Source organism: Heliconius melpomene, chromosome 13 (assembly GCF_056956725.1).
Source record: "Heliconius melpomene rosina isolate 202511_hmr_F chromosome 13, ASM5695672v1, whole genome shotgun sequence".
NCBI lineage: Eukaryota > Metazoa > Arthropoda > Insecta > Lepidoptera > Nymphalidae > Heliconius > Heliconius melpomene.
Window position 1 is genome coordinate 8,650,227 of NC_140401.1, and position 27,975 is coordinate 8,678,201.

The 27,975-nt window shown below is 32.1% G+C and overlaps 2 protein-coding genes across 3 annotated transcripts in view; one reads left to right on the forward strand and one right to left on the reverse strand.

Moving 5' to 3' along the window:
• Positions 1-670: 670 nt before the first annotated feature.
• Positions 671-13,282, reverse strand: LOC146532853 (ionotropic receptor 40a-like). Its single transcript, XM_085196713.1, has 15 exons — positions 13,123-13,282; positions 12,338-12,428; positions 12,033-12,128; positions 11,705-11,841; positions 6,998-7,157; positions 6,200-6,306; positions 5,630-5,723; positions 5,225-5,383; positions 4,823-4,976; positions 4,492-4,724; positions 3,997-4,156; positions 3,521-3,617; positions 2,877-3,027; positions 1,999-2,092; positions 671-918 (listed from the first exon to the last, which is right to left on the reverse strand). Exons 1-15 carry the CDS (start codon positions 13,239-13,241, stop codon positions 731-733), a joined length of 2,040 nt encoding a protein of 679 aa, XP_085052839.1. The 5' UTR covers positions 13,242-13,282; the 3' UTR covers positions 671-730.
• LOC146532854 (uncharacterized) overlaps positions 10,100-27,975 on the forward strand; it is a 232,568-nt gene continuing 214,692 nt past the window's right edge. For both annotated transcript variants that reach the window (XM_085196714.1, XM_085196715.1), the window contains exon 1: positions 10,100-10,296. The gene's annotated coding sequence lies outside the window, so the exon portion shown is untranslated. The remainder of the gene's footprint in view (positions 10,297-27,975) is intronic.

Below are 27,975 nucleotides of genomic sequence, written 5' to 3' on the forward strand. Positions count from 1 at the left end.
GATTTTTTTTTAATTATCAAACAAACAAGTTAAAGAGGGATTAGTTTAATATATTTATCATAAAAACAATTCATATATAGAAGCGTGTATTTAGTATTATTCCCATAGCTAACAACACATTCATAAATTCGATGCCACAATTCAAAATCCCAATAAACATGGTAGCCCGGGGACGTTAGATAGCAATAATGAAATTATTATGTATTTTCTAATTTACATACTCTAATGTCGACTGTGTCGCTCACATATAGTTTATTTTAATAGTATTGTATGTTAAATATGAAAATTGTATCAATGGTTCATGTATTTAAGTTTTCGTGAAATAACTTGTATGTACTGTGGTATATACTACGATATAGCGTATATGTACTTGTAATATTAATTATTTCATTTTTAGACTTTTTGAACACTAAACAAATAAATATTTTCGTATAAAGATTTGAATGAAGCGAGACTCAAAGTCAAAGTTCCCCTAAAAAAAAAAGTATTTAATCATTTTATGTTTTTTATAGTATAATAGTTTGGACATAACGAACGTACGGCATAGTGGTCAGCGCGCTCGGATGGTTTCATAGAGGCGCAGGTTTAAGTCCCGCTACGTTCAAAATTTTTATACGTTTTCTAAAAAAGTGAAGTACACAGTAGTAAAAAGTGATATACCACATAGCACAAGTACACTATCAAAAAAAAATGGTTAACTAATTTTATAAAGTGTACTATATATAATTGACTAATCTCGTGCATCGTTTCTTAGAGCTCTATCTATAAGGATATACATGATCTTAAAAATCTTTTCGAAATGATGTTTCAAATAAAATCTCGAGGATTTCAACTGGTTGGTCGATTCGTCTGGTATTTTTATTAAGTTTTGATTTTTCTTCTTACGCTGTATATGGATTTCGGTGATGAGAACAGTTCCTGAAAGTAATTGTAGACCTTATTAGAAGGTATTTCAAATATTTAAAATTATGAACATGATTAAAGAAGAATTACAAAAGTCATAAAAAGTAAAGAATGTTTTTTAATAATTTATAATTAAGTCATTAATATTTTTGACTTCACAAATGAATATTTTTATTCTGTACTCTCCGCCCGAAAATTCCGCGTGGTGGATTTCCAGGACGGGCTTTGTCTTGTCTGTTATCCTTTTGAATAATATTTATAAAAGCAACAAAACCTACGAAAATACTTATTCTACAGCGTTTTAATAACAAGCATTAATTCGAAAATTCATATATTTAACGACGGAATTTTTTGACGATAACGCAATATCTGTGTCTAACATAATAAAGTTTCCCATTTTATTAGTTCAAGTTTAAGGTGTTCGTTGATTATAATGAAAGCTTCAAGTTGAAAATCTCATAAGCTATTCAAACGTTAGATACGGATTTATGTGTCGTAACAATTTTATAGACGGTTCATAATCGAGAATATAACATAATATAATTCTTTGCGGAACATCGACTTTTTATAGGAATTTGAATTATTTCCAGGCGATGTCGTTAATTGCAAATTCTGTTCTGTACCTTTAGATGGTCGTTAAATTTTTCGAACGTCAAGAGTTCATAATAATCAGGGTAACGACAGTAATTTCATTTCATTGAACTCCAGGCTGTAATGATACCTCATTATGTTAGATGGAGTATTCAATTACGTGGTAAAGTTACTACAACGGCTTAAACTGCTTTCGATAATGCTTGAAAATGTTGGCTGTAATTTTTTTTTCATATAATAATATTGAAAAGTTATAACAGTTCGTGGTTTAATATTGTAATTTCTCGTTCTGGTAACGAGGCAAAACCTCGAAAATTCTGAGGAGAGTGGGGAACGGAAGTGTAACTAAGATTTCAAGGTAATTCTGACTATTCTGCTGTGTACGGGATACAGTGTGAACAAATCTAAACAGTATTAGTTGAAAGCTGAGAAATGACCTACAGATTGATAATGCGCCTATTTTTTAAAATATTTTATAGACGTTTTATAACAAATTTTTAGTACCTGCAAGAAAATATCCGATGCCTAGAAGGCAAAAAGCTCCTCGAAGCATTGTTAGTGAAACAGGTTCCAGACCTATAGTAGATTCGTTTTGTGGCTACAAATTAAAATCAAAATTATTAGACAATTAGTTGTTATGCGATTTACACTAAATGTCCTTTATGTACTTTTTTTTAGCTTATTCTGTATCCAGCGGAGTTGGCAGAGGAAACCTAGTTTTAGGACACTTCCATTCCTCACTTTATGTTAAGGCATTACCGCCTTTCTTTGCCTCGTTATCAGAACGAGGAAATGACAGTATTAAATATTTCACTGCCGGACCCGGGAATCAAGGCCAGAACCGTCAAGTTTAGACGCTTGTGCCTCTGAGCTACGACGGCCTACCATTAAACGTGCATTGTACATATGTATTTTTTTATATTTATTTAAAATTTCACCTCTTTTTGTCTCTTATTTCTTTTTATTTATGTAGCAATACAATTATATTTTAAATATTCCATTATGTTTAAAATATATGAAATATAATATAGGTACATTTTTTTATACTGAAATAGGTTTGAATTTGACCGCATCAAGCCTGGTGAGCATTGATGTGGTCTACGGCGAGGCACGTTTGCCTAATAAATACCTATTCACTGTGTTTTCCACTCGAGGAAATGAAATATTTATTTAAATTTATATTTTCATTTCTTCACTCTGGTGACGAGGAAAAGCGACGTTGAGTTCCGCCACTCAACACGCAATGGGAACCTCCGTACCCAATTCTAGAGCCATTGTGTGCGTCGCGTTTCCCTATCTTAACACTAGGTTCCCTCTGCATACACTGCTATATGCGAGACACGTGTGAATCTGATAAAAAATATTGCTTGAAAGTTCCTTACTTGAGCGTTCTGGGTGTTTTCGGTAACGTCAGTATTTTCCTTACTATCACTCTCTGTTACTGGATTGGACCTTCTAGATTGTTCTGGTAGATTCTTATATTCATCTGTAGTCATTTTAGCTAATATTCCAGCTTCGAATAGAGTCATTACTCTAAGAATTAAATTTATAAGAGAATAAAATTATAGCAAGTAGTAGTGTTTTAGTCTGTTATAAAAATAAGAATATCGAAAATAATGAAATTTCTAATGGCTTTACGATACTAGGAATAGGTTTAGTATAATTTTAAATCATAACTTAATATAAGAGGCTATTATGCCGCAGCGGCACAAGTGTTCGACTGTAAACGCGACGATTGTAGGTTTGATTCCCTAACTTGATGAAATATTTAAATGAGAAAGAAGTTTCTTAATATTAGGTTCCCAGTTTCCTTCTGGTTACCTTGCTATATGCGGTATATAGCGTGAAAAAATATATATTAAGTTAAATGCGGAACAATTATCGATATTAATTACATACTTTGATTAAACACTCCTCTCCGATACTTTCATCAAACGACCTCTTGGTTATTAGTCAAGTTCAGTTTACAGACTAAAACGTGTATTGGACTAGTAATTTATTCACATGAAGGCTACCAAATACGTACATATTATTAAATGTTTCCAAATAAGGACATCCAATTTGTAGAGCAATAGCTGAATATCTCGTATATAATTTTTCACTTAGATGAAAATTGTGAGAACCTAAACAAACATAGAAATTAGGAATTCAGGCACACATAACAAAATGAAATAAGCTTGTAATATTACCTACTTAGAAATAAAAAATGTATAGAATTTATCTATATAGACTACAATATATAAAGCGATTTACTTAAAATTGTATTTTACGTAGATAATTTTGCTGTAGGTATATTTTTAATCTTATTTTGTAAAAATGTTCATATTCTAACTGCACTCCTAACAGTCATAACGCGATGTAATGTAGCCTTAAGTATCCTCCATAGACTGACTATCTAACATAAATATAATTTTCAATCCGTACTAGTAGTTCCTGAGATTGGCATCTTATACTAAACAAACTCTTCTATTTAATAATATTAGTATAGATATGTATAGTTACCAAATCTCTCAGTATCATAGTAGAGAGTTTCTCTTCCACCTAATATGGCGACGCGACGCTTTGATAAGACCAAGCGGACTCCATGCTCTACACTGCGCACACGTTGTATGTGCTGACGACGCATGAGACGAGCTAGACGACCGTAGACGTCGGTACCATTCTGAAAGATTTTTCTTTTAAATTCATGTTGTTTCTTGCATATAGCAGGGTCGGAAGATAAAAGCTAGTGTTAAAACACTCCATTCTCCACGTTTCTCCCAATTTTTGAGGCATTGTATGTGGAATGGCGGAAGTTAATGCTTCGCTTTGTCTAGATATCTTGATATGAACATAAAGGATTCCTCCGAGTGGGAATTGAACCTCCTCAAATATGCTATCGCCTCTGCACCACGCCTGTTTCTTTTCTTTTCAAATTTTTTGTATGAATATTTAAATATACTAAATCTGAAAATTGTAAATCAGGAAAATATAGATACAAAATAACAAGAAACGTACCTGTAATATAGCCAACGTTGAGCTATGGCTTTCCACGACCAGTTCGTAACCTTTATCTCTCATAACTTCTTCTAGGGCTTGTAAAGTTCCAATAGGCTGTTCTTTTGTAGGTCTCGCTAGAAGACTTGTTAGATTTGCAGAATACATGTCGCCTATAACGTAAGTAGCTCCTAAGGATATGAGGATGCCTACGAGACGTGCCTTATGTGTTTTTGATGGTTCTTTTGTGGATGCTGTAATTTCGTTTTGTCTATTTAATGAAACGCCAAGAACTTAAAATAGGATCAATCACTTCTATGGTTATGATTTTTACATATGATACTTAACGTACCTTGCCTGAGGAATAAAGAAGTAGTGAACCAACAGCAATTATTCAACAGGCTTAGTTGATCCATCTGGCGTCGTTGCCATAGCGATGGAGCAGCTATTACTATCCAAAGAGCTGGACCTGTTATGAGAAGCGTTGCGCCTACTAAAGGCCAAACCTGCAATTTAGATTTTTTTATGCTTTTTTTTAATGATTTTTTTATGTATAGTGTGGCAGACAGAGGGAATATTAAAACACTACGTTCCCCAGGCACCATTCAATTTCCGAGACATTACAGTTTTGTCTCATTACTAGATAGAGTTAATGAAAATAATTCATTTCCCTGAGTGGAATTTGAAGTAATAGTTAATTATTTATTTGTGTTAATTAAAAATATATACATAAGAATATTTAATTTCATATTACCTCCCATCGGAACGGTCTGATGATAGCTAATGTTTCACTCAGCTTGTCAGGTGCATGAGTCAAAAAGGCTCCAGAATCAGCGAGGGTCAAGAAAGAGAATTCCACAGCTTGCAATCGTTCCCATGTCATAGTCACATCTCCAAGGAAGAAATCTGCTTTCTAAGATTAGTTTCATTTAATTAATTATATTCAAAGTCTATTCCATTCCCACTTGAGGTAATGAAATAATATAGCTTCTGAGATTAGCACGTTCAACCAAACAGACATTTAAACTTTATGACATTATATAAAAGTAGAGACCTATATAAAAGTAGAGACTAGCATGAACATTTATATATGGGAAGAAGGATTATATAAGGTATAGTAAGAAAATAGACAGTAAATGTTTGTAAAAGACAAACTTACACGTTTCCAAATTAACCCCAGTGTCCCTTTAAACGTTCCGTTGCCAGCGATTCTCGATCCTTGACTCCTTTCTGGCGGATCGTAGTATCTGTATCTAAGCAAGAAATTACAAATAAAAAGTATTTTTTATTATTTTTATCCTAAAATTATTGATTGATATATTTAGAAAATTTTGTTTCTGATTTTTTTCTAATGAATAAATCTGTAAAGCCCTTATACCTTTAGATTTGTAAAAAAAAATCTACGTTTAAATGCCTTTAGCATTTGCAAAAACCTAAATGAATTTTACAAATATTTTTTTTTTTATAGCAATGAAATGAGGTAATTTTGGCACAACTATTACTTCTCCAGGTGGTGTAGGCACGAACTTTGGTAAATGATAAGATAATAATTTAATACAAACAATTTGAGCATTTTCTTAGTCCAAGGTGTACTATTACACATTAAATATTTTAAATAGTTTTATTACTGATCACAATTAAAACCCACACAAATTTAAGTTTAACATAAAAGTGAAAACAGTACATGAATTCCGTAGCTGACTTAATTACTTAGAAATTTTAAACATACTTAAAGTTAAGTTTCTTCGCCAACAACGAAAGTAATTTGTCGTCTCTCCCACCAGTGACGTTCACTGTAGAATCGTTGTTATATATCACGAAGTGCCAAGGTGGTGCCTAGACAAAATTTACATGTAAACTTAGGTACCTACAGGCATACTTTATTAGAAACAATTGAGTATAAATTATAATCTAATTCAAGTTCAGGTTTGTAAATTAACTAATTTATATTGTTTATTGTAATAATAGTTCATTGTTATTGAATAAATTCTTATAGTATCTACGCGTCATGCTGAAAATACACTATTATGGCATAGTAGGAAGGTGTTTGACTGATTGGGAGTTCGATTTTTCATAATTTGAAAGGTTATATTTACAATATTTTGTTCTTCGGCTGAAGAATCAAAGTGCGACGTTTAGTTCCACAAAATTATGTTTTACCATCTTCCCAGAATTATGTATAATATAAAGGTAGATAGATATATGTATGTAAATATTCACTCAAGTTTAATAATATTGAATCGAGTAAAGTTGTTGAAGAATTTATTTTTGCAATTATACGCTTAATAAAATTTATGGAGAGTTTTTGTGCCATCTTAATATACATTTTAATTTAATAAAAGATTTAAATTTGTCAGGATGATCTAATAAAAATATATGTTAATACAGATTCTTTAATTTGCGCAGTCTTTATATTAGAAAAGATAAAAGTTGTAACGTAGCGGGATTTGAACCCGCACTTCATGGAATCCGTTAACAACCCTAGGGTTATAACCACTAAGTCATACTTTTGTGTTTATATACTTACGTGTAACACAGGCACGTCAAAAATTCTTCCTTGGAAGTCTTGATAGACTTTATCAGCGGGAGGCAATGCGGGGGATTTGTAAAGACTGCCAGACCACCAGTTTACTAAAGTTAGATGGTTCAGCTTATTCGGGGTTGCCTGATTGTAATATAGCCGAAATCTGTAAATATATGAATTTGTGTTTTAATTTTTTTAGCTTCTTGTTGTATCCCAAATACAGCAGTGTAGGCAGAGGGAAATTACCTTGGCTTATTACCAGAACAAAATAATGAGAATAATTCATTCCCAGAGTGAGAATCGAATACACAATGCCATGCGCTATGACTGGCCTCAACAAATTTAATTTTATTTATCATTGTTATAAAGAGATCAGCCACTCAACAGCAATGCCTTAAAAAATTCGGCGAAAAGTGGGGATTGCAGTGTCTTAGGTTCCCTCTTTTACCCTGCTATATAGGAAATACAGCGTGAAGCTCAAAAAATGGAATAATTTTATTAGAACCCAAAAATAATTCAGACTAGCAAGTATACGATTGTGTAGTTTAAGCAGGCGAAGCCGTTAGCGGGCCCCTAGTCGAAAATAAAAGTCTCATGCGATATGTCTTGCATAATCTTCTCCATATCAGTAGTTGTTAATTTATTATTGATCTCTAGTAATAGTATAGAAGGAATTAATTATAACATAATATGATTAATTGTAGTCCATAGATCAAGCAATAAGATTATAACAGCCTTAGTTTATAGGTACTATGTATCTATAGGAAAACGACTTTAATATTATTCTGATAAGACTGTGATATATTAGTAGTAAATATAACAACAACATTATAACTTATAATTCAACTTTCACGTTTTATTCCCTACATAGCAAGTTACGCAGAGAGAAGAGAGTGTTAAGACACTCTGTCTTACGATTTTTTTTGAATTCACCGAAAACGTTGCGTGTTTAGTTGCGTAATTTAACGTCGCACCAGAGCGGAGAAAAGATAATTATTTCTCACGTCTCTAGTGCTATAATTTGAAAAAAAAAAACATATATTTATCTATTATACGAGGTTTAGCAATACGAAGTGTATTACTACGCGGCTACATTTTACAAAGGGACGCTAAAACAAAAGTGTGGATGAATTTTAAAGTTAGTAGGCAGTCTACTGCTTCATTCAACACTAGAGTGTTGAAACACTGTTTCCCATTTTTCACCGAATTTCCGAAGTAATATGTGTTACGGAACTTAACGCCGTGATTTGCCTTGATACCAGAGCGAAGAAATTAAAATATAGATAAAAATAATTATTAATTCCTCCGAATGGTAATCGAACCAGCAACCATCGAATTTACAGCCACACGTCGGCCCTTGCGTCTCGACGGCAAAAACGATAAATAATATAAACAATATAATTCGTCTTTCACCTTTCGACTACAAATGGACTGCAAAACAAATATATATTTTTCGAAGAAAATGCTGTAGCCGGGACACTAAAAAATATGTTTTGGCCAATTCACAATCGGCGTTTCGCTCAATCGAATTACAATGTACGTGAGTCCGTTGCTTTGTATTGGCTCTCTCGAATTGAGAGGAAATGTAATTTTAGAAATACTGGCAAGATGGCACGATAATCAAGCTAGTACGAGTACATACCTACTCGGAGCGAATTTTAAAATAACATTAGTTTTATTTCACCAGATAAATCTTTGATTAATATATTTAACTTATTTTATTATTTCTTATACGCGATGGATTTCAAATTTGTTATGTTATTATTATATGCAGACGTTACTACTGACGTTACTAACGTTACGAAAGTGGGTTAAAGAAGTATCTTAAAGGGAACGGACTGCTTTAACACTAGGTTTCCAAGTTCTCTCTGCCTACCCTGCTAAATGCGGGATACAGCGTGAAAAAAATAACATAGTTATATGACGAATGAACGAATATATTTTTTTATATTTATAACGTATTAAGATATATAATATACATATAAGTAGATTTATTCAACAAATAATATTTTTAGTGTTCGACCGTGGGAGTCACTTAGTAATACTTATACCGAATATTACTAACTGACTCTCACGATCGAACGGTATTCCGATACAATCAATCACTGTATGGGCTCTGTGAGGCACGAGAGTATACTACCGTCAAATTTGTAGGTAATGAGATTTTTCTAATAAAAATCCAAATATCAACATTTAACTTCATTCTTACCATTTATGGCATTTAAAATTAGTTGGACATCTAGATTTAGCAAAGATGCATTTTTTTTCATAAACACATAATGAAAAGTAGTCACTTTCGTTAATATTTAGTTTTTTTCGTAAAGTAACTGTATTTTTACAGATATAGATAGAGATCAAGATATTCCGTTTTCCGTACGAATTCCGAAATTCAAGACATTACGTGTTGAGTGGCGGAAGAAAACGCCGCGTTTTGTTTTGCACAAAGAAAATAATGGGAAAACACACTGCACCACGATTGCTTCAGAAGTAAGGAACATAGAAATATATTGCATCCACCGAACGATATATGAGAAAATCCTTACCGCTTATCAATCTCCCCTAGAGTTATTATTAACAAAGACAGACAAACTACCATCATATTAGATGGAGCGCTGCCGTATTGGGTTTATTGCCTCAATTATTTCGCAATTCATTAATTTTATTACAGCTTAATGATATATTCATTATAATTTAGTGCAACGTCGGCTCGATTTACGATGTGGTTTACTCTATAGATTTATAGGCCGTTACCTAAATAATTGTATCTTTCTTTTCATTTTCATTGTTATTTGTTTCATAGTAAAAGTATGTTTTGTTCTTTTTTTCGTAAGAAAATATTAATTTTCATGACAAAAGACTGCCCCTATTTTTTGGCATATAATATACAGTAGGGAATTATTATTTATATTTTATTTAACATATCTCATTTATATATATTTAATAGAATTTATATATTTTTAAGTAAGTATTCGTATTTAGTATATTAATATGAAAGCGCTAGCTGCCGTCGATTGAACTGGTAAGGAATCGTAAGATTTACTCCTACCCTCTTGTTGACGGCATATTTTATTACAACAGTCGGTGCTTGCCACTCGATGCGTTTTCCATACGTTCCGTTGTTTTCCATATGTTCCGTTGTTTTCTTATTACTTTCCAAATTAGTATTTATTGTGGTTGACTTTGTTATATACTGTGTAGTGTTAAATTGTGATTTACTATTTGTGTTATTTCTATACGAGTATGTACATTTAAAGTAGTGTTAATTGGTGAACTGAGTGTTAACACTAGAATGTGGCTAAAACGTGAGTAGACTTTTTATTCATCCTCCATCCACACTACAAATAAGATAGTATTGTTGGAATTGTATATAGAATATTATTTTTCAATATATAATTTTTCTTTAATTTTTCTTTAACATGGTTACAATAGAAACCTTACAAACCAATTCTATAAAATTAATAAAAAAAGTGTAGTGACCTGTCATTTCGCCTTATAGATCTGAGGTAGAAATGCCTTATAGATAGATATTTGCACTGTGCAGTCTAAGAGCATTTGAAGTTTTCGTCTTTAAAATAACACGATTATAACGATTCTTTGATCGTAACGAAAATATGACGATTCAGGTTCTATTCTTTATCGGAAGAAGGAATTACTGTTGTTCTAAAAACAAGACCAAGCGCGGTGTTGAGTTCCACCACCCAACATGTGTTGAATGTTTTAACATTAGGTTCACTTTGCCAATCCTGCGATATGAGGGATACACCGTGAAACTACAACAAAAAAAATAGTATCTACTAATATTAATATTTTTACAATCATTTGATCTATCTATTCAAAGACGTTAAAACAATAGACATTTTACTGGAACACAAAAATAGATATTCTTAACTTAACCTCACGTATTCCTAACATTTTGTACCTGACGTCTTCCTTAGACTTACCTATCGGTTAATATTTTGTATGAAGAGCAGCCAAGAAAATATAATACCAACTAGATGTTACAATTTAAACGTCAAATTGAGATAAATAAGATATAGAGTTGTTATATTGCAATATCTGGTTAAAGAAAATATTAGAGTTCTATAGTAATATGTATTTTTTAGAAAATGTATAAAAATTGAACGTAGCGGAATATGAACCTGCGCTTCTCGTAAACCATCGAAGCTCTCTGATCACTAAGTCATATGTTCTCATCAAGCTTCGAAGTAACAAGCTTATAGGAATCTTTTCTAATGATTTTAAACAATACAATTTTTATAAAAAAATTGCGGGTTATAATTATGTGGTCAACTACTAGAATCTCTGCTAATTAGTTGCAAATATGAATACTTTAGCTCTTGTTTAACCTATTTTGCTTTATTTTAAACAAATTTACATAAAATGAAGAGGGATAGAAATGGTCGACTGTAAACACGTCGGTTTCTATTCCCGCTCAAGGGTAACTAAGCAAAGCGCGGCGTTGAGTTCCTTCATTAATATGTTAACTGAGTCGTGGATCTCAACGCTGCTAGAAGAAAGCAATGAAAATATTAAGTATTTCCTTCCCCCGAGTGGGAATCAAACCCCCAACATGCATATACAGTCGTATGCATGTACTCCTGCACCACGAGGGCCTGAAGTTATTCATATATTTAAAGTAGTTTTAAAATTTCAAACAAATATTATACAAGATATTTTATAAATATACACTTAAGTTAGCAATGCACTTACACCCCGGGTCTCGGATTCGTGATCACAGCGATTCTAATGGCCTCCTTAATGCCAGAGAGGAAGAGCGTGCTGATTTCACCCCGCTGCCAAAAAAATATGTAAAGCATGGATCTATGTATGAAGTTGTTTATGGTTATCTGGAAAATGGAAATTTTAAATATATGTAATACTAGTAAAGGGAAGATTTGGAAATATTAAATATTTAATTTCTTTAAGCGGAAATCGAACCCACCATTGACATCATGTCAACTAGTGTTAGCATCTGTTCCCATTAAGATACTTCCGTTTCTCATATATTGCTTGATTTTGCTATATAATTCAAACTTACCTCAAACAACAAATTTTCGCATTCATATGAGTCACAGAATATTAGACTAGTTCGTTCCTCCGATGTGTCCAAGCCGTTTTTGAGATAACTGAAATACTATCGTGATATTTTTTTATTATTTTTGATGATTAAGAAATGCAATATTGAAAGTATAATCTGATTTTTTATAATTTTAATACATAAATATATTTCCTTTTAGAAAAATATTCCTCATGTTAGATAGCGGTTATCAGATACTAATTAATTATATTAAAGTTATTACTTAAAATAAATATTAATAATAGATAGTTTGTGTAAGAACTCACCACTTCCTTGTTTTCACTGGTTATATCTAAATTGATCACTTGTATGTTATTTTCAGCTAATAGGCACACTATTTTGAATAAGTCTTCTGATCTGTGAATTTACATAAATTAATAACATAATGAGAATTTACATAATTTACATGAATGGATTTAACAAAAATAATAAATTGATTAAAAAGTATGTCATAGTAGAGTTCACTAGGTTCAATGGGTACAGAGTGAAGCTAAAGAAATATATTATGAGATAATAATATTGAACAGGGTACTATATATTTTGAAAGGTAAGGTAAGGAAAAGCAAGTAAATTAAAAGGAAGGAAAAAAATCGCCTAATTCTAGACATTGCGCGTTGAGTGGCGGACCTCAACACTGTATTTCGTCTTCAGAGTAGAGAAATAAAATAATTCACTACCACGAGAGGAAATCGAACCTACGTAAAATTCTAATAATTTATATTAACTGACTTATTGGGTATTTTGTACAATTATGCCCAGGAGTTAGTTGAAAACAGTTTATTAAATATATTGGAAACTTAATAAATATAATTGCAATAAATATATTAATTTATCTTTTATAATTTTCTGAAGTCAAGAATTATAAAGTAATACTTAGAATTTGTTTCTTTTCTTTTCTTCTTAAATATTCGTAAATAAAATAATAAGCTCAAAAAATATTTTAAAAAAGACTGTGATAACTATATTTTTTCGCATTCAATTTTCACCAATAAAAATAGATAAAAACTCGACATTTTCAGCCAAAATTCCTTTGAATAGTTTCATAGCTTACCGCAAATTTGTGGTGTTGCTGCTAACAATAGTAAGAGTGTTCGTCGGTAATCCGATAGCTATGTCCATTATCGCCTTTGAAAAATCTTTTGGGAGACGTTCAAGACTTCTATTTGTCATAGCTTCGATATTGTGTAAGCATTCAGTATTTCTACAGTATATAAATGTATGAAACAATAATAGAAATATTTTCATTTTCGTGTCTCCGAGCTTTTATTTAATGCGAGTGGAGGAAGCTTAATAGTAGTATATCGACTTCATTTCAACCACTAATACGAATCATATTTCATTCATTTTTGAACGTTATATAATAGAATGAATGTTAGCTTCAGATGTGGCATAGTCGAGATTAAATATAACTGTGTTTTTACGTTTCTACAATATTTCGATAAGTTAGTTAAATTTATTTTTATATCTATACTAATATAATAAAGCGGAAGAGTTTATATTAAAATATTTTTCTTGTTATTTAGTTATGCATATTTATAACATAATAAAAAAATGGACCAACCATTTTCTTGAGTACATCCTTGTACAATAATATATATTTAAATATATGTTAGATGCATATATTTCAATTTGACTAAGATTATATCTATATATGAATACGAATTTCAACTATTAGTTTATATCAAATTTAATTTAATTTCCTTGGAGTATCTGTAAAATATACTTTGGCTGTGCAGCCAAGTATATCGTCCCCCCAGTGCGGATTGGCGTTTGACGAGCAAAGTGGCCACTTTTCATCGTAGGGTATGACTGATGGTTTAAAAGCTTTGCTGTGTTACTTCTAGGCCACCTTATCATGTAAAGGGGACTGTCCATGCGGTGATATGGGATATTTCTCTATAGTTTTGTTAACATAAGTTAGGATCGGAGTGTCTAAACACTATGTTTTAAGTATTTTTTAATTTGCCACTATTACTTTTGCACCTCACTATTCCCGCTCTTCTTAATATATTCATAAAATTTGATTGCCTGCAAGAGATGACTCTTAGTGATAAATCCGCCTTTTCACATTTTATAAGCTGCAGTAAATGAGTTATTTGTATTTTGTGTTATGGTGTGATATAAAGAGTGTTGATGTTATGTAATATTCTCTTTGCGTACTTTGTTATGTGGGAATTTTATTTAGAAACAGATAAAACATATTTACATTTTAATGTATGGCAAAAAGAACCTAACGGAACGGATACAAACCTATTGTTAAATAATTTCTTTATATAGATTTGGCATATATCTATGTAATTTATGAATATATTTATATGGAATAGATTTGAACGTTTAACCATCGTACACGTTCCATGTGCCAACTTTGCAACCATGGTGTGAATGTATATAAATCTTCCGTTACTGAGTGACTTATAGACAACGTACAGCTTTGCGTAGAAGAATGAAATTTGCAATGTAGGTTCCTTGGGAAGTGTAGGGGAGCACTAAGAGAGGATTTCCTGAAATTCCTACTGAAATGGGAAATAACGAGATTTTTACATTTATATATATTATTTTACATCCATGGAAACGAAGCTGCAGGCGACAACTAGTATAAGTATAAATATATATGTTTTTAAGCGCAATAATGAAGTTTACATATTAGAGCGAACTCGGGAAAAAAATAAGTTTTTTTTTTACATGTTCAATGTATATTGTATATGGGGCCTTGTATGGCCAGCAGGTTACTTGAGTGCTGTCAACGGATATAGGCCCTAAATAATTAACTACCACAAAATGTCAAATATTGAGAGCTACCTTATCGATGGCGCTTTGATAGCGAAAAACAGAAAAAGGAAACATTAATTAAAAGCTGTATATATTATAAATGAAAATACATTTTAAATATTCGAGAAAAATAACTACGAGTATATTATAATTCAAAATTGAGATAATTTTAAAAATATGCAGAACTAATCAATGTTTGATAATTTTAAAATTTGATATTAAAGCCGCTGGTTCAAGGGAGGTATCAGATGAAATATCTCTGGCTAAGCTAAGCCTGAATTTCAGAAGAAAGCTCGAAAACTCGAATTTTGAAAGTGAAAGAAAGTGGGGAACGGAGTGTCTTAACACTAGGTTCTTTCTGCCAACCCTGCTGTGTGCGGGATACAGCGTGAAGCTGATACACACATATATCATATAACTATGTACCAAGATATCTAAACTAATATAACGATTGAAGTAAAGCTATTTCCATTACCTGTTGTACCATCTGTGTCTCTGCGGGACAGAACGTTGGAAATTCAACGCCGCGATCCCAGAAGCATTTCTATGGGTATATTTAGTGTGTGGTACAAAACACTGGCGATAGTCATTATATATTATTTTTTTGTAGAGATATTTCATCTTCATATTAAAGAAATTAAGATATATGAAGTAAGAGTAAGTAATAAAATTAGGGGAGACCTCGGTCGAGAATATAATATCGATGATACTGGAAGAAAGTTGTGTAAAAAGCTTGAGGACCCTCCGCGTGACTTGTATGAAGAGGAGGATGTTAGTGGAGGTGATAGTGGAAGAAAACAGGAATGCAGTGAGCGTAGCTTTGCTGCCAGCTGATATGGGATAAAGTGTCAATTTAGAAGGTCCTTTGAATCATCAATTGAAAAAGTTGAAAATAGTCCTACGTTTAATTTTTTCTACGGTAATTGTATTGAGTTTGAACATTGTACTACCCTGAAATGAATAGAAATTGAAGAACCGACTCATCGAGTTTTTCTACCCAAAATAAGCTTTATTAGTTTAATTAAACTTATCCACAATTAAATAATAATCGCTGGCTCTTATATATTATGAATCTTGGTATCTTTCACTTAGTTTCCTTTAAATTAAACTTTATTGTCATATAATTACAGTATATTTTGTTATAAATTATATCTTATGCATTAACTCTAATAAATTTTGTAACGTGGGAATATGTAAACAAGTGACAAGGTTGTGTTTAGTCACTAGACTCAGGATCCGTTCAGTGATATATAGTGCACCCCTAAATGTTTAACATCTCTTAATGGCTGGTAATATTATTAATGTGAGTTGAGATTATTATTTTTAAATCTATAAGGATCAATTCTGTTTTTTTCGTGAAAAACACATAGTATTAGTAGATGGTTAGTACATAGGGATAAAATAAAAAATAAAAAAAAAAAAAAAAACAATATTTGGGAAGAAATCAACCTTTTTACGTCTAAACACGAGTTTCCCAAATTCCTTCTCCCAACCCTGCAAAAAAAGCTACGACCACTGCGTACTACATCTAATATTAGCAAGAATGTCTTTCCAATCTTAATAATTTACACATTCATTAACAGAGTAATGCAACGAGTCTGGTGCATAATAAATTAAGTGACATTGAAGAGATGATAAGGAGAGGAGTTTTCTTTTAAAACAAAAGGGGGAATATTAAAAAAATCCGGAGCGATCGCCCGCGGCCGGCTGCAGTCACTGCCGGGATGCCGGGACATAGTAAAGGGTGGACAAACTATGGGGTACCGGAAATGTGCAACTCTTATTGATAAAATAAAAATAAAAAAATTTCACATATTACCTGCTGCCGTTTTACATTTTTTGGAGGTGATCATGACATAGTTATAAAGTACCATGTGAATGCGTAGTCCTGAGATTGGCCTCCATTTAAGCTTTCTAAATTAATGATGTACTGTACTTATAAGATTATTTCTAAAAAAATATAAAAGGAGATAAAGAATAAGAAGAAGAAGATAAAGAATAAGATATGCATGTAAGGTAGAACACAAACCTGCACCTTTTCGCGGACCAGGAAAATATTCTAAGCATAAACATCCGGCTAGTGGGATACGAACTCGTATTCAAAGAGTAGAATTAGACCTTTTTTATTAGAGAATTAGACCTTTTTTATTAGAGGATTAGACTCTTTTTTGTAATCCATTCAAATATATTGGCCTTAATTTAGCCAAATATTACGCTTAGCAAATACAAAAATCAAATTAAAAAGTGGTCTTAAAAAATATTTTTTTCTTCTACGTTTGAATTTTTGGAATTACGTTGCGAATTTTGTTGACGTTTTCACTAATAGAGAGAATGATTTAATACAATGTTTTCTTTGTATATAACATGCAGACTATATAAGACACATCCACATCAATAATAAGTACACTCATATATTTTAAAAATTAACCTTTTATCAACTAAATAGTTAATAGAAAGTTGGTCTACAATTTGCGAACCGTGTTGCACGAGGAAAAGGAATTTTGTCATTAGAAGAGAACTGTTCAGTTATTACAATAACAATTGTTTCAGGCTGTGGTGGCTCCTTGCTGGTTTTTGTCTTTTTTTCTAAGTAGAAATGCCTTGAAAATTTACTTTGTAATTCATAATATTACTAGAGATAGTAAAAAATTAAGAGAAGTAATATCCTTAGTAAGAATTTTTATTAAGAATGCAGCATATAATAAAGACTAAAAGTATGAATTCTTCACGAACATCGTACATTTTTTTAGCTTCACGCTGTATCCCGCACATAGCAGGGTAGGCACAGGGAACTTGGATATCTAAAGTTAGTACACTCCGTTCCCATTAAAACTCTTCCGTTCGCCATTTCCCACCAAATTCTTCTTTCTCAACGCCGTGATTTGTCTTGTTACCAGAGTGGATAAATAAAAAATAATTCTTTCTTCAGTGAATTTGAATCCACAACCGTTGCGATTACAGTCGGGCGTTATACTGATATGAAAAAAAAATATATATTAAACTAACATTACCTAAAATTTCCCGCCATCTGTTCCATATAAAAAATGTCGATATAAATTTCAGTAAACACAGAACCCGAAGAACAATAATACCCTAGAGGCAAAAACTAGACGTACAGCTTTTTGTCATCCCTCAGTTTAGGGGTTAGGGGTGAAAATATTATTGCACATGTGCACATGGAGCAAAAACATTAATATTCACTTAAGAGAGATTGAAGCCAGCGTGTTGAGTGGCATAGCGTGACTGTAAACGCAAGGGTTGTGGGTTCGATTCCCTCTAGGAGGAATAAAATATTTAATATTTTATTTATTGTAACAAGATAAAGCGTGGCGGTGAGTTCCGTTACTCAACACGCATTATCTTGACAAATGTGGTGGAAACAGAATATCTTAAAATTGGGTTACCTGCTCCATGCGGGATACAGCGTGAAAGTAACAAAAATGGATATGTATTTAGCTCTCCACTTTAGTAGCATTTAATATAAGATAGATTTGCCAAGCTTCTCAATAAGTAAATAACCCATGGCCCCCGGCTTTTCCGAATTGGCTTCACCACGTCCAAGCTCTGTTTGCTTAAGTTTGTTTCCATTGTCGTTTTTTTTATTAATGTGCATGGAATAAGTTTCTTTTGTAATTATTTAAGTTGCATATTTTTTTGGTGTTTTACAAAATATAGATGGTGGGTACGTTGTTTTTTTTTTGTAATTTTTATTTAGAATGAATTTTTTTTAACATCATACTATCTTCCGTAGATATTATTGTAGACACAGGGTACCTAGCGCTACGAAATTGTGTTCCAATTATCACGCATTGGTGAATTTTCGTGTTTTTCGATTTTTTTTATTACCAGAACGAGGAAATGAAGTTAAATATATAAAAAATAATTCTTGAGGTTACAACATGAAGTTTTATATTTATAATTAGGATTACTTGACTCCACAAAACATGATAAATTTCGCGATTGAAAATCGTATCCACGACCATTGACAACTGTACTATGACTGTGTCCAAAATAATCCAAACATCATATACGTTAAAAAAACGTATATAAACAATGAAAACCAGCATATACGTTTTTATAAAACTACTACGTGACTTGTGGAAGATTGAAGATTAATTTTATTTGCGAATACAACTGTTAGTGTAATGCACCAAAATATGTTCTGAAATACTGTTTTATCTATAGATATGACTAGGTTTTCCATGTAAAACCTATCCTCCTTATATTATATACTAGCGGCCCGCCCGCGGCTTCGCCTGCGTGAACTACGTTATTATTAATTTCTGTCTCCATGAGTACCTACGTCCTATAAGTGACGTCCATGCCAAATTTGAGACTCCTAGCACTTGAAGTTTCTGAGATGTCGTGATGAGTGAGTGACCTTTCGGCATTATATATAAAGATGAGAAAAACTATTATTGGGGATTTTAATCAATGTTCATAAGTCAAGTAGCCAAGTTAATATACCAGCAGTGCTGTTTGATATGACATTGTGCAATTGAAGATAAACTACTATTAGTTAATCTTCAATTCCACATATCTATATAGGTACAATCTCACGTATCTACTGGAAAATACTTTATAAACTGGATCTTTATTTGTATATTATATGAGTAACGTTACTCGCATTGTAAATATTATTAAGCGAACTCTATTCGAGCGGTGACTTGGAAAAACCTTTGTGAAAATTAATTGTTTTCTACGAAACAATTGTTCTTGTTTTTTGACTGATTGATGTTCCAGAGAGATTTTTAAACTAAATTAATCAAATGGCAGAGGAAGTAAGTATGTTACTTGTACATTCCTTTTGTTATTTTATGATAGTAGTACATTTTTATAAAAGCGGTTTTTCCCATATGGAAAGCTGGGCAGAGAAAAGGTAGTGTAAAGGCATATTTCGATGATTTTTTTCAAACAGATAGATATGTCACAAGCGGTCGTGCCTCTCTATCGTTTGTCCACGCTCTCGTTCGCACGCTCGGTTCAAGCAGAACGTGATTATGAGTCATGTTTTTTCATACGTGCAGCCGTTCATTGATTTATAAGACTACATTACATCAACAAAATAACTATAATTGTATAAATTCAATTTTGTAATAAAAGTAACCAAAAGGTATTTTCATAATAATTCATTTGGGACATTTAAAAGCTATAATATTTACTTTGTAGAGGAGCTTAATGGAGTAGTGCTAGAAAAAATATATGTTATATTCTTTTCACATCGGGTGGAGTGTTATAATAATCGATAGTGATACAATTTTGTTGATGTTTGTTTATTTGGTCCTATCCAAATAAGGGATCTTTAATATAACAGTATCGGTGCTTCGGAAAATATTGCCTGAAACATGGGTTGTTTAGCAATGATGAAAATTTCCTCTTCAATACTAATTTGGTTTCTTTAAATATTGTATCTAAAAAAATACGCACGTTGTATCCCATATATGACAGGAAAAGCAGAGGAATCCTAGTGTTAAGACACTCCGCTCCCTACTTTCCGCCGAAGCATAAAGGTATTGCCTGTTAGCTGGCGGAACTCATCGCCGCCGGCGACAATATGTGAGTATACATAAATTTCAGGACATTCTTGTTACTGATTACTTATGTTCTTTATAGCAAAATAAACAGGTAGGACCTAGTTTTATGGCAATGCCTTTCGCTCGAATTCAAGACATTGTGTGTTGAGCAACGGAGTTTAACACCGCACTTTGTTTAGTTCAATATGTTTTTTTATAATTATTAGGAAATACTTTAATTAATTGCAAACTAAGAAAAGGAACCTAAAGTTGGGTTACATCTAACCAGAGGAACAAAAATATTTAAAAACTAAAACACTTCTCGAATTGGAATCACACACACCACTATTGTACATAAGCGGGCATTTATCCACTAAGCTACGATGGCGTTAAATATTAAATAAGTAAACATAAACAATTAACTTCTGAAACAATTCAATATATTTTATTACAGTCGTAAACAAATGGCAAACCGAAGTTTACCCCACAGCCCTCCTTGTTATATTTATTCATAGGTCTTTATATAAATGAAGACTTTCCATTAATTGCAGCTAATTCAAATCAAAAAGTAATAAAAACAGGCCGGTAGTGGCGCAGGGGCAAGCGTGCGACTGTATACGGCAGGTTGTGGATTCGATTCCCTTTCGAGAAAATTAAATATTTAATATTTTCATTTCTTCGCTCGAGTAACGAAAAGTAAGGAACGAAAGTGTCTTAATGGGAACGGAGTGTCTTAATATTAGGTTCCATCTGCCCACCCTGCTATATAAGTTACTAAAAGAAGTAATAAAAGGTTTACAACAAAGCTATCTCAGCGACATTCGACTTCCCGTATCGTACCAACGTAGCTTAGTGAGTTTCTTTGAATTATTTCACGAATTGAAATTGCCACGGGCTCCCTTGTAAAGCAAAGTGCAATTAAAAGAGTCACGTCCTTTGAACTCGGTCTAATTACAAAGACACGTTCGTTAAATCTACTGTTTTAATTCATCTCGTTTTATGATGCTCGAGTTATATGGATATTATGGTCTGGTTCTCTCTCGGCCAATCCTCACTCCGTGATCCCACCAGCTTTGCTGCAATGAAAATTATGCAGCTTAGCCGATTTATTTGAATTATGAATATAAGAATATATTTTAGAATGATTATTGAGGCCAGTCGTGGCGTACAGGCATAAAGTGTGACTGTTAACGCGAAAGGTTGTGAGTTCGATTCCCACTGGAGGGAATGACAAATGTAATATTTTCATTGTCTTCGCACTGGTGACGAGGCAAAAACGCGGCGTTGTGTTCCGCCTCTGAACACGCAACGCCGTTAATGTAATTGTAAATATTTTAAATGTATAATATATATTACAGCATACAGTGCAGTAATGAAAATTCAGTTTATAGAATTTATTTAAAATTATTTAATCTTGCATAGCGATGATGATCCATTATAAGTTTTTGATAGACGTCGTCATGATAAAATTAATATGTGCCTGAGTGTACACTAAGAATGTATATAATAAAAAAACCTCTTATATATTTGCCCTTTTGGCGCACAAGCGTGTGCCAGTTAATGCGATAGTTATGGGTTCGATTTCCAACAGAGAGAACGAATTATTTTCATTTCCTTGTTTTATTAACAAGACAAAGAGCAAGACACCTCGAAAATTATGAGGAAATTCACTGTGCCGCTGCTACCTCGCTATAGAAATACACGTTGCATATTATATTTGAACCTGTTGTTTCTATTTGACGATATGCACTGCGCTACCGTTCTAGCGGTAACATTTAAAAGTAAATTATTAACGCTTGTTAAATTGCAAGTAAATTTATATTCATTTGGAAACAACGAATGGAATATTGGAGAGAAGTATTTAAATACATTAATTTTGAGTTATAAATAAAATATTACTTATCTTACTTTCAATTGTATGAATATATGACGAAAATACGTTTTAAAAGCAATATGTTTTAAGAAAATAATAAATATATATTTCCAAATTCTTTTATCGGTGTATCTCACATGTGTTAAGCCACTGCGTTACCCACTTTCATTCCCTCGTTTGGGAATCGAATCCACAACCGTCGTGCTTACACACAGATGCCGTACCACTGCGCTACGACGGCCTTGTACATACAAATATATAGGTAGTTATGTAAAATAAACCGCTATACAACCAAACTTACTTTCCCTTATATATATATTATATTCGAGTCGTCTAAGTCAAATAGTCTCAGTGGACCGAATAATTCTGAAAATTGCGATCTAAGCGTACAACCAATTTTCTCTTATTTATTTTAAAGTGACTTTGGCTAACTTTTGATTGTATAACTCTAAGTAATAATTGCGCTTCTAATATTAAATATGCCTATTTCATATTTCGTATGCTATGGAATACAACTTTTATATTATTATGTACTGGAAAGTTGACTTTAATCTGAGATATTTAAAATATATATTTATATTGATTATTATTATTTGTTTAGCAACACAGTGTTTCGCTCAGGGCTGTGGGTTCGATTCATATTCGGTGTATTAACACTAGGTTACCTTCGTCTACCCTGCTATACAAATATACATGAACAGCACTTCGTATTTCTTTTCAAATATATATTTAAAAAAATAAAATTAAAAGAAGTTTAAAATTAAAACAACTATGTCGAAACATTATGTGTTGCATGGCGTAACTGAACACCGCGCTATGGCCGCGCGCATATGGTTTAAGAAAGGGAGCAAGAAATTGAAAATATCTAATTCCTGCTAGTGGTAATCATACCCAAAAGCGTAGTATTTACAGTAGACGCCATGCTAGCAATAAAAAATAAAAAACAAACAAAAAATGCTTTATATTATCTTAAACAAGGTACAACCAGGTAAATCCAATTGAATATTTCTAAAGAAATGTACAGAAATAGTAGAAGAAATTCAATCCGTGCGTTGAGGTGGGACAGAATCTATCGCTAAATAACGGACTTGATCGTCGAAAGCTTTTAAGAGATGAGATCGCCACCTCGCCGTAACACGCCTCGCTAGACAAAGGGCAGACCGTCGTTTTATTATGTATTTAGAAATTGTAAGTATATTAATTTTGTTTTTGGTAATTGAAATTTTAGTTTAATTATAAGGAGTTTTGGTGTTGAAATTACGAGGGATTTAATTATGGTAGGTAATTGTGGGATGTTTCTGGTTAAACGTTTTGAGCTTTAGAATACAAAGATGACACAATAATGGAAAGAATATAAATCTTTTGATAGTATTTCGACTTACACTGATTGAATATATTAGCAGAGATATCTTTGTGTCTTAAACACTCCGTTCTGTAAGCACATGACTATTTTCGAAACATTTTGCCATTTGTGTTGAATTGTAGAACTGAACACCGCGTTTTGTATTCTTTACGAGAGCAAGAAAAGTTTACAGTTAGACGCTATGTTGAAAAAGGAAAAAAATTAAATCCTTATAGGAACACTTTGTAGTCCGTCTGTCCGTCTGTCAAGAGGATTTATCTCGAGATTACATGAAGGTATCGAGCTAAAATTACTATTAAATATATTAAGTCTACGGTTAATACGGTCCTAGCACAGAAAAAAATCGAGCTTCTAAGCCAACGCAATCAAATGATACGAGTATTTATTCTTCGTTTTTGCTGCATTTTGTTGAAATTCGCCGCGTAATCAAAGCCGTATACCATATTGGGTACTCCCCGTGGACCTACAGTTCTGGAATTTAGCAGGAAGAGAGGTCTTATAATACCTAGTGCCCCTACGCCATGATAGCCTAGGATAATTTTATTTATTTATTTATTATACAGAAAACAACAGCATATTATTAACTACTAAAAAAAAAACTTTTACAAAAAATAAAGTCAATTACATTTTTCTACTTATAAGTATTATCTAAGTACAGAGCTACACATCATTTAAACATTATATTATTAGAAAAAAAAAAGATATATATTTAAATCCTTAAAAAAATAAGATGAAATGCCCCATGTGTGTTTGTGTGTGAGTGTGTGTGTGTGTGTATGCGTGTGTGTTTGCGTGTGTGAGTGTATAGCAATATAAGTAATTATGTAGATTGAAACCATTTAATTTGGTTTCTAAAAGAATATATAGATTCTTAGTTTCACGTAATAATTTCAAAATCTACCTAAAACGAATATCCTAAGACAGATAAACAAAGCTAAACATATACGTCTATATATATCTAAACTAAATACCCTTGTTAGTTCTCAGTTAAATAAATCTATTTTCATTAAACAATGTTTGCGTCTTTTTCTTCCATTAATTGAAGAACAATGCAATTAGAGGGAATGGTATAATATAAATATTTGTCTTGTGTGTGCTCAACGCTCTAGTGCTGTATTGAGAAGAGATACAAACTGTTATGTTTGTTGTAGGTAATGTAAGTATAGTGTAAGTGTAGTAAAGTGACATAAGACTTGTAGAAAATCAGGCTGACTTTTATTATTGTTTTAGGGATAGAGTAATTATTTTAAGGTTTTTTTATGAGTAATTTTTTTATGAATGTCATCTCTATGTAAATAATGTATAATTTAAAAAAAACACGCTTCTCTACACCAAATAATACAAGTGATAAAGTTAAGTAAGGGAAACCTATGAGGGATGCTAAATAATAGCCTAAAATTGAGAGTATGTTTTTAAAATAAAAACAGTAATAAATACTTATTTAAAGTAATTCCACTTATTTCTACTTTCTACCCGTTGCTACTCTCACTGTAATGGTAAAAATAAAATTTGTCGAAAGAAAACGATGTTAATATTTTCGTATTGTGCTATCACTTACAAGTGCTTTTTCATACAAAATATTTTTGGTTTTCTTTTTTCTTTAGCTTGACATAAATACTATAACATTTATTATAATTATATGCAATACTAGTAGTAAGATTTTATAGAAAATCCTCCCTTATTGGTTCCCCCTACACTCCCCAAAGAACCTACGCTCTACCCCGCGTGGTTTCGGCTGCGTGTGGTCTGTTAGTCCCTCAGTAACGGTAGCGTCATATGTATATTATATCGATTTCTACATAGTAGTATATAAAGTCGTTACGTTAAATATAATAAAAATGCATAAATGAAGAAATACGTGTATTGTGTGTTCGGAAAATTTATTTCCAATTGAAATCGTTAATAAGCCAAGCGTTATACAATTCCTCTGTTTTTCATATAAACAATATCTGTGATTTTTTCAACCGGTTTTTTATATAATATTGTTTTTTAAGAGAAATTATAAATTTATTGGAATATTATTATTTACTTTTCATATTGTTTTTACTAGGAAAAATTCATTTTTAATAAAAATATTATTTTATTAATATATGCATCAGTGACTTTACAAAGTAATATCATTCCTGGTAAAGTAATATCATATTCTTCTCTTTATTTTAGCTTATTTACTTTGTTTTTATTTGTGTTAAACAAACTATACATACAATACAAAGGAGAAAAATAATGAAAAGAGAACATGACTAATCACTGCGCTGTCCATTTCCAGTATTCAAATATTATAACTACATACCTCCTTAATATATTTTTGAATATCGACCGGAAAGCGGAGAATCGAGACATAAAGGTCTTCTTGCCTGCCCTTCTATGTGATATAGAGTGTGAAGCTAAAGTTATATATAAGAGCTTCACGCTGTATCCCGCACACAGCAGAGTAGGCACAGGGAACTTACTGTTAAGACACCCCGGTTCCTATTTTCTGTGGAATTCTGTAGTCAATGCGTATTGTCGGCATCAGAGCGAAGAAGTGAAAATATTAAATATTTCTTTTCCTCGAGTGGGAATCGAACTCACAACCTGTCGCATTTACAGTCACACCCTAATGCCTCTGCGTCACAACTGGCTCCTAATGTTGTAAAAGCTATAAAAAAAGAATTGAAAGATGTTTTATCGCCTACAACGACAGGAAGCTAAGTTAACGCTTAGAAAACTGTCACTCAACACGTTCATAAATCTACGTCCGCGATGCTCCAATGGAATTGACCGCAATAGAGCGCACTACCTATTACTTTAATGTAATTCATTTATTACTTTCATATAAAAAAACATTTAAATAATATTTACATATTTTGCTATAGTGATACTCGTACGACGTTTATTTATTTATTTTAGCTTCACATTTAAGAAATTAAGAACCACCCCTACTTACCCTAAGTAGGGGTGGTTCTTAATTTTTAATAAGTTAAATAATTATTTTAAATACTAAGCGATTAAAAGCTATATAAGTTCGGTGGTGTAAATTTTCATTTCGCGTACAATTTACATTTCAAATTCACGAAGTTGCAACTTTTGACTTGTTATATTGAAAGTTGGATGAAATAATTGCGTAAGTATTAAATATTGAAATATATTTTAAAACTATATATTCGTTTTGGAATTAATTGTGTGAGTTATTTATTTCATTGAAATGGTAAATTCAAACCTCAATGCCATTGAGGTTTGAATTTATTTTAGCAATATAAAAAGGACAAATATTTTTTATATTTGAGGCCTTCATGTCGCACGGTGTAAACGACGGTTGCGGGTTCAATTCTCACTCGGTGGAATGAAATATTTCATTTCTGACGCAAAGCGCGGCGTTGAGTTTCGCCACTCCAGCGTGGGGAATTGGAGTATAGTGGTGTATCACATCGATATTTTATTTATATGGATCTAGTATTTTAATTTAATTTAAAGTACATATTAACATACATTCAGTATAATGTTCCAATCCTGATATTTGTGCAAATAAATTGTAATAGTATGTTATAACAATATTTACTTTTTAATATATTACATGTTGAATTCATAATAAATATATGACCATGGGCCTAGGAATAGGTGCCCACTCCACATTTGTTCATGAATGAATGAAAATTAAAAAAACAAACCTATATATAAAAATATTACCTCCAAACTAAAGTCAAGGTTCTAGAAAAACAAATGTTCTATTATAAACAGTTACTAAATATATAAAAAGTGAAAAATATACTGACAGCATGTCTAAATATGGTATATAATAAAAACGTTTATAATTACAAATATGGAGGGATGTTTATCCTGCAAATATCTGTTTTCGTTATCAAATCTACGATATCCGGTTATTTAATTAGCGGCAACTAATAACTAGACCAGAAGGTCATTACAGTAACTATATTTATTTGGAAGATATAACGCGTTGAATTAACGATATGAATATAATAATTTATTTTACAGAGACCAAAAATGAAACTATTCATTCAATAAATCACTGTTGAAATACTTTTGAATAAATGTACAACAATAAAGCAGACAGGAGACCTAATGTTTAGATATTCGGTTCCGCCCAATTTTTCCTATTTCTCCGTTTCCCATTTTCCGCTGAATTCTGGAGACATTGCGTGTTGAATGGCAGAACTCAACGCCGCGCTTTGCGACGACACCAGAGCAAAGAAATAAAAATATTAAATATTTCATTTCTTCGAGTGAAAATTGAACCCACTACTACGTTTACAGTAACACGTTTGTGCCCCTACTCGCAATTGACCTCACAAAAAGAAAATAAATAAATTATACCTAATGATACTCTCAAGTGGAGATCGAAAACACAACCTCCGTTTACGTTAAATGCTGCCCCACTTCGCCACGCCA

What these genes read in the sequence shown, in the direction of transcription:
- LOC146532853 (XM_085196713.1), bottom strand. Translation starts at nt 13,241, where the DNA reads ATGACAAATAGAAGTCTTGAACGTCTCCCAAAAGATTTTTCAAAGGCG. An exon ending in GCGAAGAAACTTAACTTTAA is followed by an intron (nt 5,724 to 6,199) that starts GTATGTTTAAAA and finishes TTTCTTGCTTAG; the next exon opens with ATACAGATACTACGATCCGC. An exon ending in TTCTTTATTCCTCAGGCAAG is followed by an intron (nt 4,725 to 4,822) that starts GTACGTTAAGTA and finishes ACGAAATTACAG; the next exon opens with CATCCACAAAAGAACCATCA.